The sequence below is a fragment of the Neovison vison genome, chromosome 4 (genome assembly GCF_020171115.1).
Source record: "Neovison vison isolate M4711 chromosome 4, ASM_NN_V1, whole genome shotgun sequence".
Lineage (NCBI taxonomy): Eukaryota > Metazoa > Chordata > Mammalia > Carnivora > Mustelidae > Neogale > Neogale vison.
This window is the reverse complement of record NC_058094.1, coordinates 2,557,906-2,575,217: the sequence shown is the minus strand read 5'-3', so window position 1 is coordinate 2,575,217 and position 17,312 is coordinate 2,557,906. Positions and strand designations below refer to the sequence as shown.

At 62.8% G+C, this 17,312-nt stretch overlaps 1 protein-coding gene across 1 annotated transcript in view; it reads right to left on the bottom strand.

Annotated features, from left to right (window-relative positions):
* Positions 1 to 17,312, bottom strand: part of LOC122905506 (maestro heat-like repeat family member 5) — a 67,643-nt gene that overhangs the window by 2,155 nt on the left and 48,176 nt on the right. The window contains 6 exon segments of the mRNA XM_044247076.1: positions 3 to 315; positions 5,320 to 5,463; positions 6,261 to 6,375; positions 6,734 to 6,871; positions 12,832 to 13,013; positions 13,745 to 13,904. Coding sequence (XP_044103011.1) covers positions 3 to 315; positions 5,320 to 5,463; positions 6,261 to 6,375; positions 6,734 to 6,871; positions 12,832 to 13,013; positions 13,745 to 13,904 — 1,052 coding nt within the window.

Genomic DNA, 17,312 nt, shown 5'->3' with positions numbered 1-17,312 from the left:
ACACCCGGGTATCCCCCTGGGGGCGTCTCCCCAGCACAGGTGCAGGGCAGCTGGGGATCCCCCTGCCTTTGAGGACCAGGTGTAGGCACAGGAGGGGCACAAGTAGGGGCACCCCGCTTCCCCCCCCGGGGCACTCACGTCGTCAAAAAAGGAGCGGGCGTAGATGGCGACCCTGAGGCTTTGGGCGGCCGCGCCGTGTGTGCCCAGGCGGTGCAGCACGTCAGACACGGTGCCCATGAGCTGCACAGCCACCTGCTCGCTGTTCTGGAAGAAGCCGTCGAGGAAGGACGGCAGCTGTCCGCAGAGCAGGCCTCCCTAGGGGTGGCAGGGGCCGCTGGGCTAAGGGCGCCGGACTGGCGGTTCCTGTGCCCTACCCCAGCCCTGCCGTTGCACTTGGAACCGCCTGGGCCCCTCCCTCCGCGGCCCCTCCCCAGCCCCCATGCTGGCCTGGGCACCTGCCCACCCCGGCTGCCTGGCTGGCACTGTGCCCCCAACCTTGGTGGGATCCCACCCTGGCTCTGCACACAGGGCCCTGTGCTCTAGCTCCGGTCTGCCCACCAGGAGCTGCGTGGGCATGGACGGGGCTTTTCCTCTCTGAGGGGATCCTCCTGGGGGTAAGGGATATCAACCACCCCCCGTTAGTGGGCTCCCAGCTGCTTCTTTCTCCTGTCGCCATGTTGCCCAGAAGGCCGCTCGCCCAGTGCTGGAGACCTCCCTCCCCTTCCTCTGCCTCACCCCGCCTTCGCCCCTGTGCCCGGCCTCCCTGTGGGGCAGGACGAGACAAGGTGTGCACAGACTGAGCTCCCGGCTCCTTCCGTCACAATGACCACTTCCCACATTGACGCTACTTTGTGAAAGACTGAGCCCATCTTCAGCCCGTTCTGTCTGCCCATCTTTGCAGTCGTGGTGCTCACGGACTGTGCAGATGAACGTCTGGATGGCAAGATGTCAGCAAAAGGATGTTTCCTGCCATCGGGCCCCTTCTCAGTGACAGTGTGTGAAAGCCGGAGTGATTTTTATAGCTTTAAAACAAGGTTTAGGCCATGTCATTGGCTCCCTGAGCGCTGTTTGGTTTATAATAGTAAACTTTTCCTGCGATGAGTCAGCTAACAGTGACTGACTCTTTCTGAGCACCCGCTGGGTGCAGGGAGGGAGCTGAGGTAGGACTGGGATTCTGGCGGTGGATGGAACAGCCAGAATGGGGTTTAGTGGGAAGGTCCAGAAAATAAATGAAGCACACACAGCACAATGAGCATTAGAGGGTGGCGAGCAAACTGAGCAAAGATAAAGCAGGGTGGGGGCAGGATGGGGAGCAGGCTGTGGTAGAGGCTATGGGGGTTGCGGTGGTTACAGAACTTTAATTTTAAGGAAGTAGATAGGAAAAGGTGCCACCAAGAAGGTCACCACGGAGGGAATTCTTACAGACGTGCCAGAAAAGCATTGCACCAGAGGGCGCAGCACATGCAAAGGCCCTGAGGCAGGGGCACACCTGCCCTGTTTGTGAGCAGAGCTCATGACAGGAGCCTACTGGCTGCTGGGGGGAGTCTACACTGCAAAGGAGAAGGGGGGGCTGTTGGGGCCAGGCACGGGGGAGTGCGGTGGTCTGGGGGAGATGCTGGTGGCTTCAGTGAGGGCGGCAGGGCAGTGGAAGAACAGGTGCATTCTGGGTTGGCTTGGGATTTTTTCATTGCCCGGACGGCCCCAAGGTTTGCGGTTCCCTCCAGCTGAGGTGAGGGTTGCAGGAGGCACCTGTTTGGGCGGGGGTGGGGTGTGGGCGAGGAGTTTGTGGTGCACGTGCTGAGTCTGAGATGCCGGCTTGGACGTGAGCAGTGAGTCCCTGCTTGAGTCCTGGGCTGAGGTTGGGATATGGATCTGGGGACAGTCGGCCAGTAGATGGTACTTAGAGAAGGCCAGCAAGGGAGCGGTGAACAGGGCAGAGGAATGGGAAGGAGTGATGGGGCGGGATCCAGCGCCAGGCCAGGGACAGGAGCAGAGACCGGCAAAGCTGAGAACGGTGTGGGAGCGAGGAGGGAGACAGACAAGCGAGCTGGGAGTCCTGGGCCAAGAGGACGGAAGCCCCCAGACCCGTGTGTGGATGGGCCCAATAAAGGGTCCTGCAGTGGGAGGTCACGGGTGCCCTGCGCAAAGATACTGCTGGCTGGCTGGTGGGGGTTGCTGCCTCGAGGGCCGCCTGACTCCATGCCTATGTTTGTACGGTTTCTGGTGGGATATTTCAGCAAGCGTTATGGTGATGGGATCTTCAGACAATCTCCAACGAGCACAAGGCCTCTTGCTAAGGGGACTCCTGCTGCGGCGGCCACGCGCGTGCCCAGGAGATGGAATCTCCCCGAGGCGCCACCACCTGGCCCATTGGCTGGAGCAGAAGGGAGTGAAGCCCTTGTGGGTTGTGGCCTCCAAGGGTAGGCTGGCTGGGGCGGGCATGGTGGTGGCCGTGCAGACCCTCCCACAGGGGCAGCACCTGGGGCTGGGAGCAGGGGTGCACAGCAATCCAGGAGGAGCCTACTCTCCCCAAGACTGCAGACGGGGTTGTCCGTGCCCCGGGAGAAAACCGCACGTCCGCTTTGTTAAACCCACACTTAGCTTGGGTCTTCTGCGTGGGCTGCCCCTCTGGCCTCCTCAGACATGGACCCCCACCCAGCTAGTGCTGCTCGTGTTTGACGGCAGACAGGTGGCTGAGACGGCGCACACTGGTGGGTGGGTGGGGGAGTGGAACAGTTCAGTGGGTCCTGGCAGAGGGCACCTCTCTGGTGTGGGGGCGGTGACTGTTGATCCTCCCTCAGCCCTGGGGCCTGCTCTATCCCTGCCCAGTTCAGCTGGTCCTGGCCCCATTCCAGCAGGCCTCTTGGCCAGCTGTGCTCTGGATCCATCTGTTTCCCCAGCCCCGCGGTGGCCAGCAGCCCATACCCCACTTGGGAGCCATGCTCCTTCCCTGGCCCTGGCCGTCCCGCTCTGGCAGCCCTCCTGCCTGTCTTCTCCATTCCCCACGGGGCCCCACCTAGTGCAGGGCACAGAGGCACATGGAGACTTCCTACTGCCTGCCTGCCTGCAGGAACAGCTGGAGAAAGACGTACGGATGACGGACCACCAGCTGACCCGCCAACTGAGTGACTGAGTGAATGAATGCTGGAGCAAATGTGAATAACTGAGTGGATGCACAAGATGTAAAGAGTGAATAAAAAATAATGAAAGAGTAAGTCATAAATGAAGGGCCCAAGGAACAAATGGATGGGTGGATGGGTGGATGGGTGGGTGGGTGGGTGGATGGATAAATGGGTGTATGGGTGGGTGAATGGGTGGGTGTATGGGTGGTTGGGTGGTTGGATGGATGGATGGATGGGTGGATGGGTGGTTGGGTGGGTGGATGGGTGGGTGGATGGATGGGTGGATGGATGGGTGCGTGGATGGGTGGTTGGGTGGGTGGGTGGGTGGATGGATGGATGGGTGGATGGGTGGGTGGGTGGGTGGGTGGATGGGTGGATGGGTGGGTGGGTGGATGGGTGGATGGGTGGGTGGGTGGGTGGATGGATGGGTGGATGGATGGGTGGGTGGATGGGTGCGTGGATGGGTGGTTGGGTGGGTGGGTGGGTGGATGGATGGATGGGTGGATGGATGGGTGGATGGGTGGATGGATGGATGGGTGGGTGGGTGGATGGGTGGGTGGATGGATGGGTGGATGGGTGGATGGGTGGGTGGGTGGATGGGTGGATGGGTGGATGGGTGGGTGGGTGGATGGGTGCGTGGATGGGTGGTTGGGTGGGTGGGTGGGTGGATGGATGGATGGGTGGGTGGGTGAATGGGTGGGTGGATGGATGGATGGGTGGGTGGGTGGATGGATGGATGGGTGGGTGGGTGAATGGGTGGGTGGATGGATGGATGGGTGGGTGGGTGGGTGGATGGGTGGGTGGGTAGATGGATGGGTGGGTGGATGGGTGCGTGGATGGGTGGTTGGGTAGGTGGGTGGGTGGATGGGTGGGTGAGTAGATGGATGGGTGGGTGGATGGGAAAATGGGTGGATGGATGAATCGATAGGTAGATGGAGGAGTGGATGGGCAGATGGGTGGACGGATGGATGGTGGATGGATGGGTGGGTGGGTGTACAGGTACCTGGACGAGTAGATGGGTGGATGAATGAAGAAGCGCAAGTCTCCCTTACTAAGTACCTACAGTGTGTCACATGCAGGGAAAGGCTTTGCCAGCAGTGACCCTAATGGAGAGCTCTTCTTAGCCATGTCAGGAGACATGCCAGGAGAACACAGTGGTAGGGAAGTGGGCTGACGGGCAGGAGGCTGCAGGATGTCTCGGGAGCCCGGCCCTCCTGTGGCCCCCACCATCAGATGCTTCCTCCCACAAGCCCTGTAAGTCCTGATGTTCAGCAGTGGAGATGGCGTCTGGGCATCTTCTTGGGTGTTCGTGTAGCCCCTGGCGTGGTTGGGGGAGGCGGAGGCTGTGCACCCCCAGATCAGGTGAGAAAATCACTCTAACCTGACGTTTCTGTTATACTGCAGAGGCCAGGGCACATCCATACCCGTGCCAGGGGATAAAAGGCCGGAGGGGACCCCTGTGCTGTCTATGCATGGACTCAGCACAGCGCTCCTGACCATGTGCTGTGACCCCTCCCATGTCACTGAGATGGACACTGACCCAGGCCCAGGTCCTGAAGAAACGTGCTGACTGGAAAGTGCTGGGGTGAGGACGGGTTGGACCTGGCAATCTGCTGTCACCTGGGTCCCCTGCCAAGGCATGGTGCCCTAGGAACCCACAACAGGGGTGACATCAGGCTCCAGCGGGACGGCTAGTGTCCTGGGGCAGTGTCGTGGCCCTTTTCTTCTGCCTCTTTGCTAACACCCCCTGCTGCTCATCATGGGATGGGGGCTGTTCCAGTGATGTGGGGGTCGGAGGGGGATGGGGAAATGGGTCACCAGCAGAGGAGAGGGCTGGGCCCCGAGATTCTCAGGGAAAGTTCCCCTCTTCGGGCCAGGCTTGGGTGACTCCTGGTGACCCCCCTCCTTGGCCCCTGGAGGTCTGCAATAGCACCCTCTCTGCTGGGTATGGAAGGAGACACGTCCCAGGGGAATAGACACTTTACCCCTCCCAGAACCCTGCCGAGAGGCCATTACCAAGCCCATTCTACAGATGAGGACACTGAGGCCCGGGGGGGGGGTCCTGTGTTCCCAGCTACACTGCGGAAAGGGACAGAGCCAGGATTCCAACCCAGTAGGCCTGTCTGTACTCCACGCACCAGCTGCTCTGGTGGGGCAGGTGTGTGACGGCGACAACACCCCCTTCCCCGGCCCTTACCTTCTCTGGGTGGAAAAGGATGTTTCCTAGGCCCTGCAGGCTCAACACGCGGACCTCGGGGCTGGGGTCCCTGAGGCTTCGGGCCAGCGTGGTCTGGGCAGCCTGTCTGGGGAGCACCTCCAGCATGGTGGGGCTGTAGAGGAACTGGGGTCGTCCCCAAGGGCGGGCAGATCAGGCCTGCCACGTTCTCATAGGGAGCTCCATCTGCTTCTGGGGGCCAGGCTCGAGGGCCAGGGTCCAGCCGGGGTTTTCCGAGGACAGTTACCAGCGCTCTCTGGGTGTCTCGGTTAACATGGATTTGAAACCCATCTCCATGCTGGTTCAACTTTTCCAAGTATAGCTGGGGAAACCAAGGCCCAGAGGGAGAAGGGCCTTGCCTGATGTCACACAGCAAGGCTGGGGCCCATGTGCAGCTGTGGCCGGGCCCATGGGACAGCTGGGGACGGAGCCCCGTGGAGGGTGGCTCAGACGTTCCTGCTGGTGGGTGGGGTGGGGAGCGGCGTGGGGCTTTGAGGCGTTTTCCCTGCCCATGTCTGTTACGGAGCTGCCTCGTGAACCCCACCGTGGCCCTAGCCTCAGGGCAACACCTGCTGGACCCCTGCGCCTCTCCTGTTTTAGCCAGGGCTTTCTTGGCCTCCCAGTCCCTGGGGCGGACCTGAGCTCCAGTCTGCCCGACGGACCAGCTCTGTAGGGGTCGGGGCCGGGAGAGTGAGAGGTGGGGACAGGTTTGCCCAGGCCACAGGTTGACGGGGGCCTGAGAAGTGGGGGACCCAGCCAGGAGCCCCAGACTGTGGACCGCCCTGGAGCCAGAAGGGGATGGACGGGGTAGGAGGGGCCGTCCGGATGGGCCTCCGTCCAGGCAAGGTCCTGATGGGGGCATGGAGGCAGCTGGAGGAAAAGCCTGTGTCTGAGGGGCTCCCCTCTCCCTGCCCAGGCCGTACCTCGGTGAGGATGAGGATGGCCACCTTCCTCTCCCGCTCCTCCTTGCTCTGCAGGCTGGGCAGCAGCTGGCTGGTCACTGCTTTGATCTGTTGGCAGCGGTTCTGCACCATGGCCCTGGGGCGAGGGGAAGAGGGCAGGGGCAGGGTCTGGGTGTGGGGGTGCGGCCCGGAGTCTCCCGGCCACCACAGCCGGGCCCAGTGGGGGCTGCGTCTGAGTGGGTGCCCCCCACTCAGGGGAGTGTGGGATCCCCCTCTGTACCTCCTGGCCGCCCACTGGCTTCCAGGCCGGGGCTGGATGTGTGGGAGGCCGAGCGGCCTGCCCCTGGTGGCCTGACTCCTGTGCCGGGGCGCACGTGAGCGTTTGGGGCTGTGCTCACGGGTGCACCCTGGTGGCCACCGCGGTCGGTACACCCAGCTTCCGGGACAGGTGGTGGCCTGGGTCAGGCCCTGCCCCTGCCTGGCCCCACTCCTACCTGGCGAGGAGACCCACGCCCTGCGGGTAGGTGTGGATGGTGGTGAAGAGTTTCCAGGCGTCCTGCAGCTCCAGGAGCGCGAAGTCCTGCCAGTGCCCCGTGGTGGACAGCAGGCTTTTCAGTGCTTCCAGGGACGTGCTGCAGGGGGTCGGGGGCGTTGTCACTGGGCCAGCCCCGCCCGGGGCAGGGGGGAGGCCTGGCATGGGTGGGAACCGTGTTGGGGGAGGGGCAGCAGGAGGCAGAGAGCAGAGGGCACCCCTTGAGGAGTGGGGGGCACTGTGGGAGGCTGTGAGATCGGCCTGGAGCACAGGCAGTGTGAGATGTGTCTGAGCATCTCAGGGGACACCCGGTGGCATCCGTGGAGGGCTTTCTGAGGCTGCAGCTCTGGGGACAGGGCTGGGAGTCCCGTGTCACAGGGTAGAGAGGGTCCCGGCTGAGGCTTGGGGGATGGTGCTGTTTAAATGTGGGACTGAGGGGGCGCCTGAGTGGCTCAGTGGGTTAAAGCCTCTGCCTTCAGCTCAGGTCTTGATCCCAGGGTCCTGGGATCGAGCCCCGCATCAGGCTCTCTGCTCAGCGGGGAGTCTGTTTCCTTCTCTCTCTCTGCCTGCCTCTCTGCCTACTTGTGATATCTGTCTGTCAAATAAATAAACAAAATTAAAAAAAAATAAAATAAATGTGGGGCTGAGAACCCGAAGAGGGTGCTGCAGGGAGGAGAAAGGAGGCTGGGCGTATGGCATCACGGAAGCCCGGGGAAGTGTCCACTTGCCTTCCAGACACCACGCAGGGGACACAGGCTCCACTGGTCCCAGGCACGTGTGCACCCAGGAAAGGATGCCAGACACAAAGTGAGGCCTGACCACATGCTACCAGAGGCACGAGGGCCCTGTCTTGGCCACACGGCCCCGCCAGGGCAGCTCGGTCCTTGACTCCAAGCCTGCCTGATGTTCTGGTCACGGGCCCAGGGCTGTCCCCGTCTCTGCAGGCAGGACACAGGGACAGGGCCCCAGAACACAGGCCCCGGGATAGCAGGGCGGCCCCCCTTAGTGGCCTGTTCCCCCTTCCCGGTCACCCTGTGCTGGGTCACATCTGCCCAGCTTCCCGTGACGGGTCGAGTCGCCCGGGATGTGTGAGTCGGGTCCCAGGATGAGGCCATCAGCTGGGACCAGGCATGATTCTGAGCTACACATAGGGTCAAGGGACAGAGTTCCACGGCATCAGGGTCCCTGGCGGCATCAACCCCAAATGTCACCCTGAGAGAGGCCCCTGAGAAGCAGCATTTTCCAGGGCACAGGCCTCAGCCAGAGTGACCACAGTTTCGGGAGAAGGGGACGTCAGGGCGCAGTAGCGCGCTGTCCCTTCTGCGTTGACCCTTGGAAGCTCCTGGAATGTGGGCGCCCAGACCATCCGCGTGCAGGGTCACCTTGCCCCAGCAACCACATCAGGGCTCTGGGAAGACGGCGTTCGGCCGACCTGGGCACTCCCGGGTGGATCGGCACGCCCAGCAGGACCCTGAAATCTGGAACCTCCTCCAGCCAGGACGCCTGGCGATGCCCAGACACACGTGCGGCCCGAAATCCACGCAGCCCCCAGACCAGCTGTCCACGGAGGCCCTTGAGCGCGGACCTGGGTGTGCGGGTTCCAGGACTGCCCTCCCCAGCCTCTCGCAGCGACGCCTGCCCCAGGGATGGCCGGGCCGCCCTCCTCTCCCCCGCCTCCTCCTCCTGCTGCTAACTTCGCACAGTGATGCTGTGTTAGACGTTTCGAGGAACGGCCCCTTGTTTTCCGCGGCGCCACTTTACACCCCCACCGTCATTCCGCGTGTGAGGGTCTCCTGCGTCGCCCGCACCTGCCACCCTGACTGCGTGTGGGGACGAGCTGAGGGGAGTAGGGGGGGTGCAGGTGCGTGAAGCCTGGGTGGGCGCCGAGCAGGGCAAACTGGGCATCGTCCGTCTGACCGGCCGACGCCCTGAGGACCGGCCACTGCTGTCCCCAGCAATGCCGTGCAGACAGGAGGCCCAGCCTGGAGTCCAGATGCGCTCTCAGGAGTGTCCACGGCCCCCTCTGGCCACCCATCCCCAGTGCTGATCAGCCCCTGCCACTCCCTCTGCACAGAGCCCTCGGTGGCTCCCCACTGTTCTGGTGTAGAGACGGACTCCGAGGCCTCCTTTCTGTTCCCTCCCTCGTGTCTCCCCCTCAAGGCTCCCTGCCCTCCACTCCCCCGGACTTCAACCATCAGTCGAGTCTCAGCTAGGATGCTTGTCCTCAGGGACTACACGGCGGGGGCACAGGGTGCTCCCGGTCATCCTTTGTGGAGGTGGTGACTCTCAGGGGTGTGTCATCTGTCTGTCTATCACTGGGCCATCCCCTGACCCCCATCTGCATTTCCACGGGGCTGTGAGCGCCCAGGTGAAGGGACCCATCTCTGGTGATCAGTGCGGGCTGGGGCGCTGCCGCGCTGATTGCTGACCTGAGGGCACAGCAGCCCTCCACAGCTGACAAGGACGGCTGTCCGTCAGTCCTACTTTTCCTTTCCTCCAAGAGGTATAGGGAGCGTGGAGCATGGCTGAGGCCAGGGACCAAGGGATGGTGGGTCAGGAGAAGAGGCAGGTCTGGGCAGGGCTGCGGGGACCCCGGGGTGGTAAGAGAGGTCAGAGGCTGGGACAGGATGCTATGACAGCCCCTCCCTGCTCAGGAGTCCTTGCTCACCTCACTGGGAAGGCACACCTCCCCGCAGATTCCAGGGTCCCCACTGGGCAAATGGATAAGATCCTGGGGCTGGGGTCATGCAATAGAAACTTTCACCTTCACCGAGGCCTGGAGTGTTGGCTGCTTGTCTAGGGTATCTCATCAAGTTGGGTCCAGAACAGAGGCTGCCCAGTCCACCAAGTCTCCTGACCCTCATAGCCGTGTGGGCAGGGGACCCCCCCCAAACTGGACAGAGTGCTCATGGAGCAGGTTGGGACGAGGTCTTAGATCTCAGATCCAGGCCTGGACAGCATATCATTACTAATTTCTTGTTGGTTCCTTGTCAAGTGTCCGAATCCAGGACTGTGAATAGTGTTTTAAATTAAAAAAATCTTTAAAAATAAAGCTTTAGGTTTATTTTTAAAGCTTTAAGTTTCAAAGACAAGGAATTAGGAGATAAGAAGCAAAAAGGAAGTATGAGTCATTCTAGGGAGGTACTGAAAATTAACTTTAAATATGAGCTTCCTGGCAGCCAGGGCCAAAAGGAAAATATGTCGGTTGTACTTCTAAGCTGTCCTAAAGAGTGTCTGAAATAAGGAGAAATCGGACACTCCATGAGAATTAACGAGAAATGAGGTGCTCCGTGAGAATTAGAGAGTCAGTTCGTGATGGAGAAACTAAAGGAATGCTCCCTTTGGGGGGCAGGATGGACATGGCCTGGAGGAGGACCTGGCTGAGTACGGACTGAAGCAGTTACTGTCTCTAGAGAAAGGGGCTCTGTTCGTCAAAGATGCAAAGGAAGGGGAGGGTCACCCAGGCAGGGCTGGCCAAGCTTTCACAGCCCCGCTGGGGGGTGGGGGGCGTGTCGTGCCCAACCCCCACTGGCTGGTCCCAGAGGCCAGCCCAGCTCTGCAGGATGCTGGGGACCTCGGAGCCCTAAGAGTGGTCTGAGCCTGCCTCAAGGCTCACTGGGCCGCCACCCAGCGTCCGGAGAGGGCCCTCCCTACATGGCCAGGGGCACCCACAAGACAGGAGGACTCTCAGCAGTGGGGGCCCAGATCCCTTCCTTGACCTTGACCCCTAGATGGTGCCACAGCCGCCAGGCACCCGAGCCTAGATGGCAGGGATCCACCCGCACGACGGTGCCTTCTGAGTCCTGGGGAGCGGCTGCCACCCCCGAGCTTCTGCTGTCGTTGCTGCTGGCTGGCCTGCCCTTCCTTCGGGCCTCTGTGGTTTCCCTCTGGGCCAGGTGGGGCCCAGGTCCTGCCCCTGCTCTGGGGGCGGTATGGGAGCCCAGGCTGGGCAATGAGAGCCCCACGCCATCCAGTGCCCGGGTGATTGCACCGAGGTGAGCATGTGATCGAAGACAGGCCCGTCAGAACCAATGGACTCTGCCTGGGGTGAGAGTCTGTCCCTCAGTTGCTGGGACCATCCCTCCTCCCTGGACAGGACTCATTCAGAGAGATGCCTGGCGGCTGAGGTAGGGGAGGGAGAGGGCGTGTACTGCTTGAGCATGTCCGTTCAGCCTGTTGGAGCAAAAGATTCCCAAGGCAGCCCAGTGAGACAGACGGACACCTGTGCTGTCTATGGGAAACGAGTGAGACAGACAGACGGACACCTGTGCTGTCTATGGGAACCCAGTGAGAGAGACAGACGGGCACCACAGGGTGCAGGCAACCACTGTTAGGCAGCGCTGGCCTTGGGAAGGGAACAGCCGAGTGGGAGTAGCAACACCTGTTAGAGAAGGTTCGGAGAGAGTCAGGAGGTGAGGCTGTCCGGGGGAAGAGCGTTCCAGGAAGAGGGAGCAGGAAGTGCAAAGGCCCTGAGGCAGGAGCACGCTGGGTTTAAGAAACAGGAAACCTCCGAGGCTGGAGCAGGAAGTGCGCGTGAGGGCCATGTGGCAGGAAGGGAGGTCCTGGGGGCAACAGGGAGCTAGAGCGAGAGGGGCCTCTGGGCCACTGGAAGGATCTGGCTCTTTCTGATCTCTGTGGGGAGGGGCAGGGAGGCCTGGGGCCACAAACGTATTGTGAACGTGAACGTGAACGTGAACGGGACCTGGGCTGCAGCGTGGAGGGCAGGCGAGTGAGCTTGGGGTGGGGGGAGGCCAGGGCGGGAGACTGGGAGGCTGGGCCCATGTGGGCAGCAGGGCTGGTGGGGAGCAGATGGACGGAGATGGCTCAGTGTGGCTCCCTTCCAGCCCTCCTACGTACGTTCTGGGAGGAGAACGTTTTATTAGCTTATTAAGGAAGATTCATGCCTTTTGCATGGTTGAGCTGAATAAAAAAGGAAATTTACGCACATTCAAATTCAGAAGCAATATGAGAAGATGTGACATGTTTTTTTTTCCCGGGACGCGCCTTGGGGAGAGCTGTTATAACTGACAAATTTCGTGAAGCACAGTATAATACAAACACATGAAAAGAGTCGGCCCCGTGGTTTTTAAAGACTAGCTTGTTGGATTTCTAACAATGTTACCTGGCGCGGAGGGAGGACAAGGCGGCCAGCCGGAACGGTGGCCGCGTGTAGCCCTCCTACGGGGTCTCGTCCGCACTGCACGGGCGAGTGGAGGGGCAGAAACCGCAGGGGTCCCCTCAGAGCAAAAAAGCACCAGGGTCAGAGCCATGCACAAGGGGACCCAGGTGGGACTCAGCAGTGGCCACGGGGCCGCCCTGCCATTCCACACACTCTAGCTTCACAGCTCATGTGCGTGCTGTGTGTCTCGGGGAAAGGCTCTGACCTTCTCTGAGCCTTGGTCTCCTTACGTGTGCAACGGGGAGACAACATTGTCTCACAGAATTCCTGCAAGGACCACGTTCAGGGAGAACGGCAAGGGCTGTCCCATGAAGTCTGCACATGCCAGCAGCTGCCAGGCACCCCTCAGGGAGTGTGGAAACAGGCCCTACACCTGCCCTGGGTCCCTCCGTGCTGATGGCTGCGCTGGCCACGAGGGCGTTCAGGGGTTGAATCGTGTGTCCCCCAAAAGCTCTGTCCACGTCCTAAACCCCGTCTGTACCTGTGAATGTGACCTTATTTGGAAACAGGATCTTTGCAGCTGGAATCGAGTTAGGATGCGACCAGGAGGGTGGCCCTAAGCCAGTGACCGGTGTCCTTATGTGAAAGGGAAACCGGGACAGAGACACGCAGGGGAGAACGGCAGGTGGGGAGGGGGGCAGAGGGCGAGGCGACGTCTGCAAGTCGGAATCAGCAGAGGCGGCGGCCAGGAGTGTCCTCCCCTACAGGCTTCAGAGGGAGCGCGGCCCTGCCGCACCGTGAGCTTGGACTTGAGGCCTCAGAGCCGAGACCGCAGGCGCGTGCAGCTGTCGGCCGCAGGGTGCTGCGGCACTGTCGGCCCCAGGAGGCTTGGACCTGTCTCGGCCCCTGTGCCTGCAGCGGGAGCCTGCGGCTGTCCTTACCTCTGCGGGCTGGGTGTGGCTGTCTCCGGGGCCTCCTGGCCGGGCTGGGGCCCCTCTGGCAGGTTCAGCTCCAAGACGTAGTGCAGCTGGGTGAGGAGGGCCAGCAGCAGCTCCGGGTGGGCCTCCCGCACCGCCTTCTGGAACTCCCGGGCGAACTGCAGCTCGTGCAGGGTGCTCACGGCCTGTCGGGGCAGGAGAGTGTCTGGCCGGCCTCCCCCGCCTGTCCCAGCCTCCAGGACCAGGGCTGTATCTCTGAGATGTCCCTCCGGGGGCCTTGGCCCTCTCGGCTCCCTTCCCGGACCCACAGGAGGTCCTGGGCCCTCCCTCCCAGCGCGCCCCGGGGCGCCAGCCACCCCCACCCGCCCGCTCTGTCCGCCGTCCGTCCGTTCCAGGCCGTGCTCTGGAACCCCGGTGGCAAGGCTGTGCGGTGTGCTCCCTGTGGGATAGCCGCACGGAGGTCTGTGACAAGGGGCAGCGGGGGACAGAAGGCCCCCGAAGGCAGAGCTATCGGGCAGCAGCCCCGAGGCTTCCTGCACCCATTGGAGCACGTAGGCCAGGATGTTCTTGGGGTGGGGGCAGCACTGGGCAGTCATGACAAGGGCAGGCCCGGGCTGGGGGGTGGTGGGACATGGAGGCTGCCGCCCTGCTGAACCCATGCTGCTGTGTGGTTTCGGGCAGGAGGGGCCTGCGTCAGTGCGGGGCTGGGGGTGCTCAGGGGAAGGCCGAGGGCCGGCTCGGAGACGGGTGGGGGTGCCCTCTGCTTCCACGTTCGGCCATCACGCACCTATGCTCGGGCGGCAGCGTGTCTGGGGGGCTCCGGGCAGGGAGGGGCTCTGGGGGGCTCTGGCTGCCGCTCGGGGGCTTTTGGGCTAGGGGGGTGTCAGCCCGGGGGAAAGCGAGGTCGCGCACTCACAGCCAGCGAGCGCAGCCAGGGCTGGTCCTTGGGCTGGGGGCTGCCGTTTCTGGCCCCGGCGGGCAGTGGCCGCTCCCGCAGCCAGTCCAGTAGCATGGCCAGGACCAGGCGGCTCACGGGCTGCTCGGCCCCCAGGGCCCTCCACAAGCGGAAGGCATGGCTGCAGGCAAAGGGGGGTCATGAGGCCCTGCTCGCGCCCAGCAGACCTCCAGGGCTCAGGAGCCAAGGGAGGAGGCTGGGCTGGATTCCCCTGGGCTTTGGGGGCCCCTGGGGGGCGCACTGGAGGAGAGAATGGACAGCAGGGACAGGTGTGTGTGTGGCCCATGGGACAGGCGGGAGATGGCGGGCCAGTTGCCCTGGTCCAGGTGCCTGGGTCCCCCCGCTTCTGGGGTCTGTCCTCCCGGCTCCCTGTACCCCAGCTCTAGACTCCCGGTCACCCTCGGTGGCTGCTAGGCATGGACAGCACCCCCGTAGCTGGCCACTGCCCTCTGTCCTCTCCTGCCTCTGGGCCTCCACGTCTGCCATTGCTGTCCACGCTGAGAGCCTCCCCACCGGGCCTGCCCTGCTCAGCCTTCAGCTCATGTACCTGGAGGCCTGCCCGGCTGCCTCCTCCTAGCCTGGCTTTGCTGGGGTCCAGCTCCTGGGCCCACCCCAGGCCAAGTGGGGCCATCACCGTGTGCACAGAGCTTTACAGTGTCCTTGTGCTCATTTTGAAGATGGGGAAACTGAGGACTGATCGGACCCTGCCTTGTGACCGGGGAGCTGGGGCTGGAGGCCAGGCCTGCCCAGTCCTTTGGCCTTTCCACTTGGTGCGTGCACGTGGCCTGTGAGTCCCGGGGAGGCAGGGGCTTTGGGGCTCCTGATGGCCCTCTGTGTTCTGTGCTAGGTGGTGGTCTTTGGGGCTGAGTGCTGGGTGGAAGGGGCTGGAGAAGCAGGGGGTGGGGACTGGGAAGCCACAGCTGGGGCCTGGAGAAGCCCCCACCCCAGGTTTAGGACAGACCCTGGGCCGGGGGTGCACAGCTGCTCTGCTACTGTGGAGCGGGGCCTCTGCTGTCGGAAGGACCGGGCCCGGGTCCCTGCTGTGCCGTCCTGGCTGTGAGACAGTGCGCAGGTCTCTGGGGGCGAAGCCTGCGTCGAGAAGCCTAGGGGACATGCTTCTCCGGGAGCGAGGGCGACCAGGGGCCCCGGCTTCTCCTTTGCTCTGCTGGCATGTGGGTGCTGAGCCCTGTCCCGGGTGGGCAGCCAGCTTGGGAACAGAGCAGTGACAGGACCGGCCAAGTCCTTGTCTGTGTGGGAGTGACCCCTACGGCTGGACTCAGCCAGCGAACAAGGGGTGTGGCACGAAGTGTGTAAAACAGGGGAGGGGAGGGGAGGGGTCAGTGAAGGGGGGCACTGGGGGGGGGACGGCAGGAGGGTGCATCTGGGCTGCGGTCAGGTTTTTGTGGGACAGCTGGGAAGCCTTCACCCAGAAGGGACATGAGCAAAGACCTGAGGCGGTAAGCAGGGAGCCACGCCGCTCTGGGGTGGGGAGAACCTTCCGGCCCCGACAGAGCCGATGCCGGTGTGCTCAGGGCCGGCAGGAAGGGCCGGGGATGCAGTGGAGAGAGTGCGGCTGGGCGAGGAGGACGGCGAGGGTGTGGGGCCAGGCCACAACCTTGTCGGCCACGGTAAAGTTTTTGCCTTGACTTTGAATGACACGGGGCCACGGGACCGTCTGTAGCAGAGGAGAGACGCGGCCCGACTCATCTCTGAAGCCTCCCTCTGGCTGCTGGGACTCCGTGTGAGCCTGTGATGGCCTGACGGGCTGCGGGGGCGGGGCCGCTGGAGCTGTAGGGTTCCCTGCGCGTAGGTCTGGGTGTGGAGGGGACAGTCCAGGTGGCCCGAGAGCTCAGGCTTGAGAAGTCGGGCGGATGGCATCGGCGTGGGGAAGCCCCCAAGAGGACAGTTTTACGGGGACGGCCAGCGGCGTGGCCCAGGTGTGTCCGGTGCGGAACGCCTGCCCGACATTCACGTGCTGCCGTCTGGTGGGGGTGAACACTCGGGGGGGGGCAGGCGTCTGTATAGGGGATACTTAGAGCCGCAGGAATGGAGGCGACCACGGGGAGATGAGCGTAAGTGAGGGGAGCTCTGGGGCCCGAGCCCTGTCCTGAGAGACCGGAGACAGGAGGGACCGGCAGGAGGCGGACCCGGGGCAGCCGGGAGCTGGGAGGGCAGCCCGGGTAGGACATGGAGGAACCCGAAACGCGTATCGCCGAGGACTAGAAGCCGGAGGGAAAGGCCCCGTACTGTACAGCTCCAAGCCTGTGACATTCTGGAAAAGGCGAAAGCGTGGTGGCAGGTGGACGATCGGCGGCTGTGAGTGGTCGGGAGGGCGGGAGGGGTTTCCGGCAGTGGCGCTGCTCTGGAGGACAGGTGAGCGGTGCACGGACTGCGCCCCGTCCAAGCCCGCGGGATGGACGGTCGGTGCCGGGCCGAGCCCCACCTCGCCGCGGGCTCCCGATGATGACGACGCCTCAGAATGGTCCCCCGGCGGGAGCCAACACAGCGGCCTGTGCCGGGGTCTAGCAGAGGGGACAGCGCCGGGTGTCATCGGGGGGACAGGGGCGGGACGCGGCGATCTGCTGATTCTTCTATGAACCACAACTGCTCCGCAAAAGAAAGCCTATTAATTCAAAATAGAAGGGCTGGGAAGAGACACTTGACACCTTACTAAGGAAAGAAAAGTGGGTGCTGCTGGGTTTATGTCCCGACAGACAGCCTGCCCCTCAAGGTCTGGGTTAGCACCGGGAGGAAGTGCCTCTCCGAGGACAATAGGCGACACCGACCCCCGCAGCACAATGGCGAAAACTTCGAGAACGAGAACGTACTTTTAGGAATGTGTTTAGCGACAATAAAATGCCGGCAGAAATGAAGGGGGATGAGCGTGGGTGGAGGGGGCGCGGGGGGCTGGGACCGGCGGCGCTCAGCCCTGTCCCCAGCTGGAGGGCACGACCGAGATCCCAGCGCTCGTGCGGGAGGCCGTCTCGCCGGCGCGGATTCCATTAGTGAAAGGAGCGAGCGTGACACACCGTGGGTTGTACTTACGCCGGCGGTGGGCAGCTGGGGGCTGACCCAGCAAAGTCACCCTCAAAGGGTAAATGAGAAACACGGGAGAAAAAGAAAGACAACTTGGCAAGCCAAGTGTAAGTCCACGTAGAAATGCGAGATGCGCAGGGCCGAGAGCCGCTGGGCAGGTGTCGAGGAAGGAGCAGGGGGGCCGTTCTGTATCAGGTGCTGAGAACCCAGGTGATGCTACAGGAATTAGGACCTTGGGTGTCAGCAGGGGGACAGGCGAGCGGAGTGCTGCTGAGCCCAGACGCAGACCCCCGCCCACGGGTGCTTGACCGGCAGGCAGGGAGCCTCCCGAGCTTCGGGCACAGGCCAGACTTGTCACTGAGGGATGCCGGCCACTACACGGAACAGGAGCCCGGCCTCACGGGAGCACCTGTCTCACTTACCGGGCGGCCGGGACCTGAGTTCGAAAGGCAATCAGTCAGCAGAACTTCTGTAGGATCCTGCGTGGGAGGGA